The sequence below is a fragment of the Ptychodera flava genome, chromosome 5 (genome assembly GCF_041260155.1).
Source record: "Ptychodera flava strain L36383 chromosome 5, AS_Pfla_20210202, whole genome shotgun sequence".
NCBI lineage: Eukaryota > Metazoa > Hemichordata > Enteropneusta > Ptychoderidae > Ptychodera > Ptychodera flava.
Window position 1 is genome coordinate 24,082,746 of NC_091932.1, and position 13,257 is coordinate 24,096,002.

General features: G+C 39.5%; 2 protein-coding genes across 2 annotated transcripts in view; both read left to right on the top strand.

Moving 5' to 3' along the window:
* Positions 1 to 1,479, top strand: part of LOC139133335 (short transient receptor potential channel 5-like) — a 72,032-nt gene extending 70,553 nt beyond the window's left edge. The window contains exons 9-10 of the mRNA XM_070699883.1: positions 135 to 176; positions 939 to 1,479. Of these exons, the coding sequence (XP_070555984.1) occupies positions 135 to 176; positions 939 to 1,331 (435 nt within the window). The 3' untranslated portion in view covers positions 1,332 to 1,479. The remainder of the gene's footprint in view (positions 1 to 134; positions 177 to 938) is intronic.
* A 5,848-nt stretch (positions 1,480 to 7,327) lies between these two features.
* Positions 7,328 to 9,930, top strand: LOC139132545 (lactase-like protein). Its single transcript, XM_070698852.1, has 2 exons — positions 7,328 to 8,764; positions 9,342 to 9,930. The coding sequence occupies exons 1-2, from the start codon at positions 7,933 to 7,935 to the stop codon at positions 9,614 to 9,616; spliced, it is 1,107 nt and encodes a 368-aa protein (XP_070554953.1). The 5' UTR covers positions 7,328 to 7,932; the 3' UTR covers positions 9,617 to 9,930.
* The last annotated feature ends 3,327 nt before the right edge of the window (positions 9,931 to 13,257 follow it).

Sequence of the window (13,257 nt, forward strand, 5' to 3'; positions counted from 1 at the left end):
CGTCAAGGGAAATTAACGGACGAAGATTTTGCCACAATATTATCGACTTACAGATTACACATTTACACTGGCAGGCTTATCGTGACAGGTTTATTGCACGTTTCCTTAACATTCCCTTTTTTCTTTCTCCACAGAAAAAGCAAAACATGATGGAGAAAATGGACAAGGAATATAAGGTTTGTACGAGTCATTCTTGCAATAACTGAAGAGCGTGGGTAAAAAATTTATCATGGGACCGAAATTCTTCCTGGACGATAAGTTCAGTTCTTAAACGCGCCAAAATCTAGTAGTTTTTTAGTCATATTTTCTTGAATGCGACCGAAACACCAAAATTGTATTGCAAACATTATGTCTACCGTTATGATCAAACTTGGCATCAACATTTACTACATACCTTACACGAATGGACATTGATCTAGTTCACTGCTCTAATATAAAAGTTGGGGAGATGAGAAGTAATCAAGCATAACGGTGACTCTAGGACTTACCAAAGGAACCAGAAAGTTGTTGCAGGTTCCTGCATTTGTCCGTATGTCTCTGGCAGTAGGAACATGAACCACGCCGTAATGCAAAACACACCATTGACAGAGTTCCTTTATCAACTCTTGTTTCTTGCTCCATGTTATTTCAAACGCATGTACAACCATCATTTTCACATTTTAATGAGACAGCTGGAATACTATGGGTGTATTGAGTCCAGCTTGAATAATGTGCGTGCATTCTGCCAAGTCATTATTTTTGACGTCTTGATGTAGCAAAAGGATTAGAGACTTCAAAGGTGAAAGGGCAGACTTAATCGTCACTCTTCGCACTTTGAAAACCATTAATTGATAATCATACATCACTTTATACTTCTTCTATGATAAAAATGATTAACAAACAAAGTGTTCACGACTTTGAATGACCTGTAGGAGCTCAATACTGTGTTTCTTCTGCAGGACGTGGTGAAGCAGTTGGTCCATCGTTATATCTTCGGAATGAGGAGGGCCTCGGGAGAGGACGAGAGTGCAAGCGTTCCCGATCCGTGGATAATGCAGTTGAAACAAGATGTCTCCGGTTTCAAATACGACATGTTCGAGACCCTCGGAAACATGGACAGCCGCATGAAGCGAATCCAACACACGGTGGAGGACACGAGTAAAGAAAACACGGACGACCAGCAAGTGGGAACGGAAATGTTGCATGTGCTTGAGGGCGCTATTGCGGCAGCGGAAACGGAAATACTGCCGGTCAGACCGCAGGTCTTCAGAAACCTGGCGACTCTGGATGATGATTTGCAATTTATGGATCTCTCAAATGAAGATTTTATCCATGAAACGCCAAATGTTTAATCGAAATACACAAGTAAATATAAATAGTGTAGAATAGATCAGTTTTGTAGATACACATGAATAGAAAGCTTCCCTGTGACTTCGAAATACTAAGATCGAAAGCAAAAAACAATAATGCTCGAATCAAACTAAACCTTCTTGTTAATAATTTGCTTCGATAAAGAGAAAAAGATCAGTGTGATCTTCCTAATTGTAATCGGATTAATTGAACTACCATAAATCAAAATAACGCAAAGACATGTTTCATAATGTAAGGCGGAATTCCTAATTACCTTTTTAAAAAAAATATGCTGTTTGAAAGAATTTGATATGTTAAATAAATAGTGCGCGCGATTCAAAGGAATTTGCAGTCGTTAACTAGAAAGTAATATATCAGAAATGTACATTCACTTTACTTCATCATATTAAGTTATTTTTAATTGTGTGTAAACGAAAATTGCAGCTTTTTTTCTGCCACAAGTATTCTTCCTAAAATCGAACATCTCTTTGCATATTTATAAAAGAATGTTCGGATGTTGTCTTTCGTAAGGAAGCCCAGGCGAAATGATACAGACATAGAGGTCAGTTGCCATAAATTTTTCTGATAAATACATCGTTCGAATCAAACGGAAAAAACAAATTGAATTCAGAATTTTATTTTGTACTATTCAAGTCGCAACAGTTGTTTATAAATGTAAACAAGTTTTCGCCCTTTTTTAATGATTTTCTATTTGACTACCGAATTGCGTTACTTTTATCGAGTAAGTACTCATTTTAAATGATCGGATATATGACAGCTAAATAACAAAATATAAATATAGTCTATGCCACTGCATTGTCTTGCTTTGCAATCGGACATTACAATAGCCACTGGTCATGCATTAAAAATCTTGCTGTCTCCACGGTTAGTAACCGTGATCTCCCTTTCTCCTTGGAATCTATCTACTTATTCATTTGTCTGTCTGTTTGTCTGTCTAGCTGTTTATTCATTCATCTCTCCATCCATGTATCTATCTATCCGTCCCACATTCGCGACATCATATACATTTGCATATATATATATATATATATATATATATATATATATATATATATATATATATATATCAAAGTATACAGATGTTCGTGTGGGTAACTACAGTGCTCGATGCCAAAAGCAGAGACAAAAACATTACTTTAAGCACAAAGCAGTAAATAATATATCTTACTTGAGTAACACAGTGCAGTGTATATTGAGCTACACGTTAATATATTAACTGCAATATCTACAAGAAAACTGCCATTGATTGGTTCAAAAATCATCGCAGACTGTCTATCATAGCTTTCCTATCATGTATGTAAATTAAAATGGCAAGATATCTTTTGTACATGGTAGATTATAGAGTATAAGGAGACTTGATGGGGAAATATACAGTGAAGTTTACATCAAGTGATATCATCTTCGATGTTCAGAAATATGAAAATGACACCAAGGGTATTTGTCTTCTCTAAACGTAAATCTATTCGTTTGAAAAAAATAGCATGAATAGAAAAATATCACAAGTTTTCATAGAAAATTATGAGGCATAATGTGACATTTACTTCATTTTGTGTACAATTTTATTTATTGTTATCTTAAAAGTAGTTAGTATGCCTATGATTGACCCTCTTTCAACAACTGGATAATGTTGACTCGACCGACATTGTTTCGTGCCAAAATAAGTGTAACAAAAGCTAAGGTAACTGCACTCAACAAATGGATTTTACAGAGGGCGCTGTCGTATTGTTTCCAAATTGAGTTGATTCAAAGCTCCAGGGTCACTCTGCAGTTGAATGTTTATATATGTGATTTGTGCCCTACATGTGTCTCTGAATACTTTTTAGGGAACTCAACATATTATATACATTCTCCATGAAGTGGATGCCATGCATTGAGAAATGATATTGGCGAGTAAAACGATGACAAGCAGTTTATCAACAGAAATTTGACATATGCTGGAAAATACATCAAAGTCACACATGTGGAACTTTTTAGGGATTGGCGACCTCTCGTGTGACGTCATCTCCCTCACCAGAACAACCGCACAGTGTATTGCAGCTAGTTTTGTTTTTACCTATAGTATTATGATACGTTGAAATGGATATAAATAAAAAACAGACTTTGTTTTGCTTTTCAGCGATATTAAATCGAACTTTCACTAAATTTCTTTGAAATAGGGACAGAAACATTTCCTCAACTTAGTAAAAACCCCCATACCTATTTAGTCAGAAGGGCATGTTGGCCCCGTTTACAAGTCTCAACTTACTCTTGACAAGTAATGTACAGATTGTCTTAGGTTATCATTTATATGATAAAAATCAAGTATGTTAATGTATGTAAATATTTTTGTTCATTAATAACCACAGTTATGATATTTTATGTCATGTCAATGATTTAAAAGTTTGATATGTTGTGTCATGCTTACATAATTTGAGAATTTTCATATTATTTTATTATTAAGGTAGAATGCTCCCCGGGGACGCACAGACGCACTTTAAAACTTTCATAATATTCTTTTGGCCTACCATTACAGTTCGGGGCTCCTTTTGAAGGTGATGGGGTAAATCAAATTTTCAGGGGCTTTGTTTTGTGAAAATCTGAAATTTTTCTTTCCCCAATGGAGACAACACACGGATGGCGGCCATTTTGAATTTCAAACGTCGATAGGCCAAAATTTGGTGTAATTAGTTTCTCTAGTGCCAAACTTTGCACGGTGACCTCCGATTTTTGTCCTTGATTTTGAAAGAGAATGGAAAGTACAAGCAAAAGTTTTAGGTCTTTCAATTTCTAGGCGCGAACCACCTCAAGCTAACATTCCTTTGTTTTTATCGACCTTGACCCTTGTTTTATATTTTACCCCGGGTTTTGTAGGCCTTACCTCGGACCATATTGTTTGAACTGTATATGATTGGATCAGTGTTTTGTAATGAAAAATAAAATGAAATGACATTTTCAAAACATCGTACTTTAAATATTATTTCAATTAATTTAAGCTTTGAATCACACACATGGAGTACAGGCCCTCGCAGGTTCAACGGTCCCCTGTACAACAACCCGAGACCTTCGTGTAATGACGAAGTGTGCGAGTCCATTGTACATTCATTGAACATCCATCGCACGTTTTGTACATGACAATCGAAATTGGGCCTCTTGCAACTTATATACGATTGTGGTGTATTTCACAAGTCTATAAGACGGCAGGTAAAAGCAAGTAAAAGGTTTAATGCCGTAAGATCAATCGGTTATCGACACACGCATGATCCTTATTTCGCAGTGAGAGTAAGAACATTACACGAAGCCCAGCTTCCCTGATCCGAAAGTCAAGCAGCTACTATGTTCTCTCACAAGGATCTGCAGCTTGTATTAGCCAATTGTTATCATGTCCAATGAGTATTTCAGATCAGAGTGATTTCCACCGTAGAGAAACTCAACCGCCCTTCTCTTCGTGTATCTTTTCCAGGACATAATTTGAACTCTGAAAAGTGAGCTGAGGAGAGCGGGAGGGATAGAGCCCCTGTGAAATACAGATCTTGAACAGTAGATACAGTATACACTTATTGACTGGCCATGAGGGCAACAGCATATGTCTGTACCCCGAGGGACTGTGAGTCACCTCCAAAAACAGTCCGTTCTTTTGGGGTTGGATCACAGTCCCGAGGGGTTAAAGACGTATCTGTTACCCTCATGGCCAATCAATATCTGTTTTATAACACACCTCATTCGCAGTCATGCAAAAAGGACGTACCTATAAAAAGAACTTGTCGCGTGTAATATGTTGGAGTGGTTCATCAGGAAAGTTTTTCCCAACAGGATCGCAATACTTCTGCAAAACGTTAAATGCACCTTTGATTATCGTTTTCGTCCTTTTCGAGTCCTTATTGGAAACCAGGGCGTTCAGTTCTTCTTTAGAAAGTAGGATAAACCGAGAAATTTCTGAACTATCGTTTCGTTCGGCCGCAGACGACGTCTTTGTTCACATTCCAGTTCGCGCAGGCGCAAATGTCGTTTTTGAAGTCCGCGCGCATAATTTTTCGGAACTGGTGACTAGCAGGCACCAGTTCCAACAAACGATGCCTGATGACGTCGTTTGCGTAGACCAGCACAAGGAGAACACATCCCTGTGGCTATCAATTTACGAATTAGAACACAGACTGCGAATGAGATGTGCTATAAAGTGGTATGACAAACACGCACGGACGCACGTAGACTTGGTTCAAGTCGGTGAATTTTTAAAAAATAAAATCATTTATAACCTTAGTTTCCCTTGTGTCTCTCCTATTTCGTACAAACCTATTCGGAATTTGGTAGCGTAGGCCAGGTTTTCCCAGCGATTGAATGCGTTACCTTTGAGTCTGCGCAGAATAGTGAGTTAGTTTCTGCCGGATTCTCCCCTGTATAGCGTTCACCCAACTCATCGCGTCCACTCCACTCACGCACACGTTTCATATGTAAGCAAACTATAAATCATTGCGTTCACTCCACTCAAACATTCACAAATCACAGACTTGAACCAAGTCTAGGACGCACATGTTGGAAATGGAAACACCTTGAAGAATCACACAAAATTAACTTTGATTAAATAACATCGACTATTACAGGGGCGGCCAACGAGACTATTTCGAGAATTTGTAATAAAGGCGTTTTAATATAAATGTAGCATTTAAAAGAAGTTTTTGGCAAAACATTTTGTATGGCAAAGTAATTTAAAGCTGTTCGCAGCTATACCCTCCCATCACCGTTTGAAAGGCTTCCCTCCCACTGACGATTTCCCCTAGTCCCCTCCCCACTACTTAAAGTCCCCAGTGCTCCTCTCCCCACCGCAGGAACTCCAAAGTGCCCTTGTCCTATAACAAATGTTCCCCTCTGTTCTCTAAGCAACAAACGACTTTGTCCTTCCAAATATAGAGAAATTAAGACACAAATTAAAACTCAAAATGTTTTTCCGGCCTCTTCCCTGCTCACTGATGTTATGAACAAGATGAATGCCCTCCCCTCGCCGAACCAATTGCGAACACCCCCTTTTGACGACAGCTTTAATTGGCTGCTCCTACTATCCCATAAAATGTGACTGCACATGGAGGGACCGTGATGTGCGAAATTCATTGTGAATTTTCCAATCAATGACTTACTGGACCATGACCGCATAATTCTACGAAAATGACGCAGGTAGCCAACGAGGCGATTTCGAGAAACTGTAGACTAAAACCATCAGTCACAATTTTACGAAGGGGAGGGGTCACGGTGTTGGACGCAAATTTGTTTTATTCGCACTTGCCCTTCTCTCTGTGCGAACTAAATTTATGTCCTGCCCTTAAAACGCCTTTACAGGCATCAACATTCGAAGATTCTTTAGTGTGTAATTGACTCTGACTTAAAGAATTATGTAATACAACCGATACAACCGTACAAGATCGGCGTAACGACTAGCTGCCCGCTCTTTCTCCATACCTTCTTTCTTCAAGGTTATTCGAAGACCAATATGAGATTTGTTGAACGTCAGCACCACCTACTTCGATAACTTTGGCTACTTAAAAGTGTCTTAGATATATCAACTTGACTGGCATTTGAACGTCGTGTTATCTAGATAATAATCATGTAATCTATATGTATTTAATGAGAATAGCTTACACAACGGTCTGTGGCCCAGATTATTTGCGCGTTCGCACAGAATAGATAATCGGTATCAACATTTAGTTTGTCTCACTGAACATGAAAAGCAGAAGAGTGTTCATCCTGAAATTAGAAGATGCAAGAACTTAATGTATATACGATTTGTGTGATAATAAAAATGGCATTCATCTTACTGTAGAAAGATAGTTTATGGCTTTCAACTACAATTAATGCTGGTGCATTCAAGCCCAGTATTTTAAATCAAGGTGACATGTTGTGTAAGTTTAAACAAATAGAGGGGTGTGTATGGCAACTTGAAGAGCCCGAAAGGTAAACAGATTTACAAATTGATATATTGAAAACAATCTTGTTTCCCTGATTTCGAGATTCAAGCGCGTCCTGCAAAGCACCGGCCTCACTCAGTGTGTGAGAACGTTTGATCGAGTGTGGTGGTTGTGCTTGACAAAACTGAAAAAGTCGAAACCATGGCCGTGCATCGATTTGTCACTTTCTCGGTGCTTCTTGTCACGGCCGCCGCCGGTGCTGATCTGGAATACGTATACGAGGATATCTTCAACGATCCACAGCGAGACGCCCTCCTCTACGATACTTTCCCCGACGATTTCGCCTTCAGCGTGGCGACGTCCAGCCACCAGATCGAAGGCGCATGGAACGAAGACGGCAAAGGGCCAAACATATGGGATACATTCACCCATCAAGGCGGGAAAGTCATCGACAACGCTACTGCCGACATTGCTTGTGATAGCTACCACAAGTACAGGGAAGATGTCGCTTTGATTGCAAGTTTAGGACTGAAATATTACAGATTTTCTATCAGCTGGGCACGAGTTTTACCAGATGGAACTATCGATAACATCAACGAGGCAGGCATACAGTATTACAGCGATCTGATAGACGAGCTTCTCGCAAACGACATACAGCCAATGGTTACGCTGTATCACTGGGACTTACCCCAGGCTCTGCACGATAGCTATGGAGGATGGCAAGACGAGGCTATCTGTCGACGATTTTGCCAATTACGCGGACTTTTGCTTCGCGAGATTGGGAGACCGGGTCAAGTTTTGGATCACCATAAACGAACCCTGGATCGTCGCCCTGCACGGATACGAGAGCGGCATCTTCGCACCTGGGATCAACGAACCGGGCACCACCCCGTACGTTGTCGGTCACAATCTCATCAAGGCTCACGCCAAGGCGTGGCACAACTACGACGACAATTACAGGAGCACGCAGAACGGCCGGATAGGCATAGCTCTCAACTCCGACTGGGCCGAGCCGTACGATCGAAGCGACGACCGCCATGTGGCAGCCTCCGAACAGTTCATGCAGTTCACCTTAGGATGGTTCGGGCACGCGATCTACAAAAACGGCGACTACCCTGAAATCATGAAAACCAGAATCGCCGACATCAGCGCCGCGCAAGGTTTCAATGAGTCGCGGCTGCCCGAGTTTACGGATGCCGAAAAAGCCTACAACGCCAAGACTGCGGACTTCTTCGGCCTGAATCACTACACAACAAACTATGTCACCAACGCGACGAGCGAAGACTACAGCCTGCCACCATATTGGGGAAAAGATTTGAACATCCCCTCATGGAAGGAAGCCGAATGGCCAACATCCGGGTCCAACTGGCTGCAATCTGTACCATGGGGAATACGACAAATTCTAGTGTGGATTGATCGAGAGTATGACGGCATCGACTCTTACGTCACTGAAAACGGCATATCAACCGCTGACGTATACGATCTGAGTGATGAAAGTAGAATGAAGTATTATAAATCTTACATAAACGAAGTACTGAAAGGTAACCATGTTTTCAGTATGTGTTTAGCAAGAAACGAAGAGAGGGACAAACCGCTTATTTTACTTTTACAATTTTTGTGATCAAACAAGCTTAACACATTTTAAATGCAGCTTAATTGAGTAATACATAAATATGTATTACTTTTTAAAGGTCACTTTGAAATATTAAAAAAAATCTTGTCAAGCCCTCTAGCTCTGTAGCTAGCTCTGTCCGCTGAATTGTACATCCTAATGACTAAAACCAGAAAGGAATATCGTTTAACTTACAGATTAGAAGTAAAACCTTTCTTTGAAAGTTCAGGCCATAATCTGGTGATGATGTTATTCAATTTGTTACTTGACATTTTTTGTTTTGGTATATGTGCATGTACGTCTACTTTAATTCCGTTATATTTTGCAGTAGATTTCTCTGTTTTCCTATAAAAGCCTACAATATTTTGAAAGAGATTTTCGTTCCCCCACAGTATGAAATAGGCAGGACTAGTAGCGATGTACAAATCTGCAAAATTGTGAGACTCTCATCGCAAAATCTTACTTCTAATGATTTGGGATTTGTTCTCTTTGTTCTGTTCTTTCAGCTGTGAAGATAGATGGCGCTAGTTGTAAAGGCTACACCGCATGGACCCTGATGGACAACTTCGAATGGGGTGCTGGCTACACGGAACGCTTTGGAATGCACTATGTGGACTTCAATGACGAAGAGCGCACGCGCGTACGGAAAGATTCGGCAACACTGTACGCCTCGATCATAAGCGACAATGGATTTATCATCAGCGGGAGCGACTCAAACACTCTCTCGATTTTCATTATTATTCCGGTCTTACTTCAAAGCTTAACGATATTCTTTCCTTGAAAAGAATATCTCGACGACAGTTTGTAAATATTGATTAAAATTTGGATTATTAATTTTGCGCTTTCAAGAGAAACAGAAACCGAAATGGTCATACAAGAACATGACAGGAAACAAATTTATTACACAAATCATCACAAAATAATAGAGTTTCCGAGGATCGGGTTTCAGCGATGCTCTGACACTGGCAAATTCTATATCAGTCGCATGTCAGATATTTTACTTAATGATGTAAAGTGTGTTCGTTTATGACTACGTTTCATATCTGCCCGTGTGATTCGACAAATATTGAAATAAAATACTCCTTCTATCACAAATGCCCACTTTAAACGGTCTGCGATTGAAATGGACAGCATCACGATATAAATTTTCATAACATCGATGTAAATGCGGTAACCACTCCATGGGGGTATGTTGTTTTCCCACACTATTTCTTCATTTGCATAAGATAAAGGGAAGAGCTCATTTTTTGTACATAAGAAATGGGATTCTTCTTCATTTATTTTCCTCTACGACATCGAAAATGCGAATCACCGTTTTGAAAACCACTGGAAATTATAAATCAAGATGTTTCCTACCTCTATTTTTATCAAAATGGAAAGTTTACCTCTCCTCTTCAGTAGCGATCCAACGTTTCAACAAAACTGGCGCACATGGAAATTTTAATTGTTTGATTTTGAAATGTGGAGGTTTGGTTTAATTATCTCCCACATCAAGGTCACGTAAAGGGGCAACTTGAAGTTTGTGGAATGACTATGGATTGAGTGGCCATCCTAGAAGTGTAGTTCCAGGTGTAATCTGCACTCTGTTACATGTTCACTTATTGAAAGCTCTCCAAAATTAATTGAACCCCTCATACTGGTCTGTATACTCACACGCAGCTGCAAGTCACTTAGTCACCAATAAAAATGCATTAAGGTAGTATGCCCCTCGAAAGTGAAAGACATAAACTTTTGCTTAAACCTTTCTCAAGGAATCTTTCAACCTTTCTCTTTCAAAATCAAGTATACAAATCAGGGATCACCATGCAAATTTTGGTACTAGAGAAACAGATCACCAAAGATTTATCGATATTTGAAATTCAAAATGGCTGCCATCCATGTGGTAACTCTTTGGAGAAGCACAAATTTTTCCATTTTCAAAAAACTGAGACGTAGAAGTTTTCTTTCTCCCATGCAGGTCTTCAAAATGACCCCACACAAGTGGTAGATAAGAAAAAAAAAAAGGAAAAATTAGTCCAAATATCTGTCCCCGAGGGGCGACTTGCAGCGATTTCGAAGCTGTTATCCTATTGGTTGGCTGAATCTTACCAATATAATTAAAACAATACAAATAAACTCCCTAAGTTGCTGTGAATAGTGACAATCGACCAATCAGATATAACCTTGCAAACACGCTGCGAGTCAGCCTTCCCCGAGGCTGATTCTACCTTAACAACCGCATAAACAGGGTGTACCTCTATCTACTCTGGGAGTGGGATTTAACCCTTATAATTTTGTTGCAAACTAGAAGGGGGCGTCATTTTTCATAATCGATAAGTTGAGGGTGGGGGTCGCATTCCGTAAATGATAAATTGAATTCTCTCATGCCATGCGCTGTTTCTACCTGTCCCCGCCGCTTAAAAATTAACACTGTCTAATGACGCAAAGTTTCCGTTTCGTTTTCCTCATGCTGACTACTCTGTTACGAAAGGCTATTAAACCATGCAGCTCTGTTTACAGGTCTGGAGTACATGTAATCCATGCTTTACTTTCAGGAGACAAAGCTGCAGCGCCCTCATCGCTCAATTAAAAAGGATGACTTTCGTTGGACCTTTGATCTTTCACGGATCTTTACAAAACTATTAGTGATAAAATTTTCACATAAAATGTTATTATTACCAGCTGTTTTTACTCAGGAGAAGCATGATGATGTATAGGATATCGAGTTCATGATGATGTATAGGATATCGAGTTCATGATGATGTATAGGATATCGAGTTGATGATGATGTATAGGATATCGAGTTCATGATGATGTATAGGATATCGAGTTCATGATGATGTATAGGATATCGAGTTCATGATGGTGTTATAGGATATCGAGTTCGTGATGATGTAAAGGATGTTGAGTTCGTGATGATGTATAGGATATCGAGTTCATGATGATGTATAGGATATCGAGTTGATGATGATGTATAGGATATCGAGTTCATGATGATGTATAGGATATCGAGTTCATGATGATGTATAGGATATCGAGTTCATGATGATGTATAGGATATCGAGTTCGTGATGACGTATATGATATCGAGTTCGTGATGATGTATATGATATCGAGTTCGTGATGATGTATATGATATCGAGTTCGTGATGATGTAAAGGATGTCGAGTTCGTGATGATGTATATGATATCGAGTTCATGATAATGTATAGGATATCGAGTCGATGATGATGTATAGGATATCGAGTTCATGATGATGTATAGGATATCGAGTTCATGATGATGTATAGGATATCGAGTTCATGATGATGTATAGGATATCGAGTTCGTGATGACGTATATGATATCGAGTTCGTGATGATGTATATGATATCGAGTTCGTGATGATGTATATGATATCGAGTTCGTGATGATGTAAAGGATGTCGAGTTCGTGATGATGTATAGGATATCGAGTTCATGATGATGTATAGGATATCGAGTTCATGATGATGTATAGGATATCGAGTTCATGATGATGTATAGGATATCGAGTTCATGATGATGTATAGGATATCGAGTTCGTGATGATGTATAGGATATCGAGTTCATGATGATGTATAGGATATCGAGTTCATGATGATGTATAGGATATCGAGTTCATGATGATGTATAGGATATCGAGTTCATGATGATGTATAGGATATCGAGTTCATGATGATGTATAGGATATCGAATTCCTGATGATGTATAGGATATCGAGTTCGTGGTGATGTACAGGATATCGAATTCGTGATGATGTATAGGATATCGAGTTATGAAATGCACAAATTGGATCTTGCGCGTTCTTTAACATAACTGCAACATACATATCAATTGGAATATGACACGTTAAAATATAATCGCGCATTTTGATAATTGATATCAATGCATTCGCATCAAGACCTCCCTATACTTGTACAGCTGGTTAAAAATCTCCCGCCTTTCAGTTCTCCTCTGAGTTCTCTGCTTAAACTCTCAACTGCCTTCTTCCTGTCACAAAAGCTCTTCACCGCCCCTCCATCTCCTTTGCGACCCCAACGTCACCATCCGAATATTAAGGTAGAGTGCGCCTCGGGGACAGATATTCGGACTCTAAACCTTGACAATTGTGGTCTACCACGTGTGGGAACGATACTTAACAAAATATTTCAATGTAGCAATACTTGAGTTTTTCTGAGAAGAACTGGTCGGACAGCAGACAACTCACAGTATGTCTTCGACATCTGTAACTCCGAGTTTCACTCGAGCTGGAACTCTGGGAAACAAACGTTGCCGTGAACTTCTGCACATCACACTGCTCACAGAAGACAACTTGAAGCGACGTCGAAACGCGTGTGAACAAAGAATAAAGAACGCACCTGGGCACGCATAAAAATATCAAAAACTATGTTCACGCAAGAAAACCCAAACAAACGCATCGCCT

Excerpts from the sequence above, each read along its gene's own strand:
- LOC139132545 (XM_070698852.1), top strand. The coding sequence starts at position 7,933 with ATGGAGGATGGCAAGACGAGGCTATCTGTCGACGATTTTGCCAATTAC. Across the intron at positions 8,765-9,341 it reads CATAAACGAAGTACTGAAAG|CTGTGAAGATAGATGGCGCT; the intron begins GTAACCATGTTT and ends CTGTTCTTTCAG.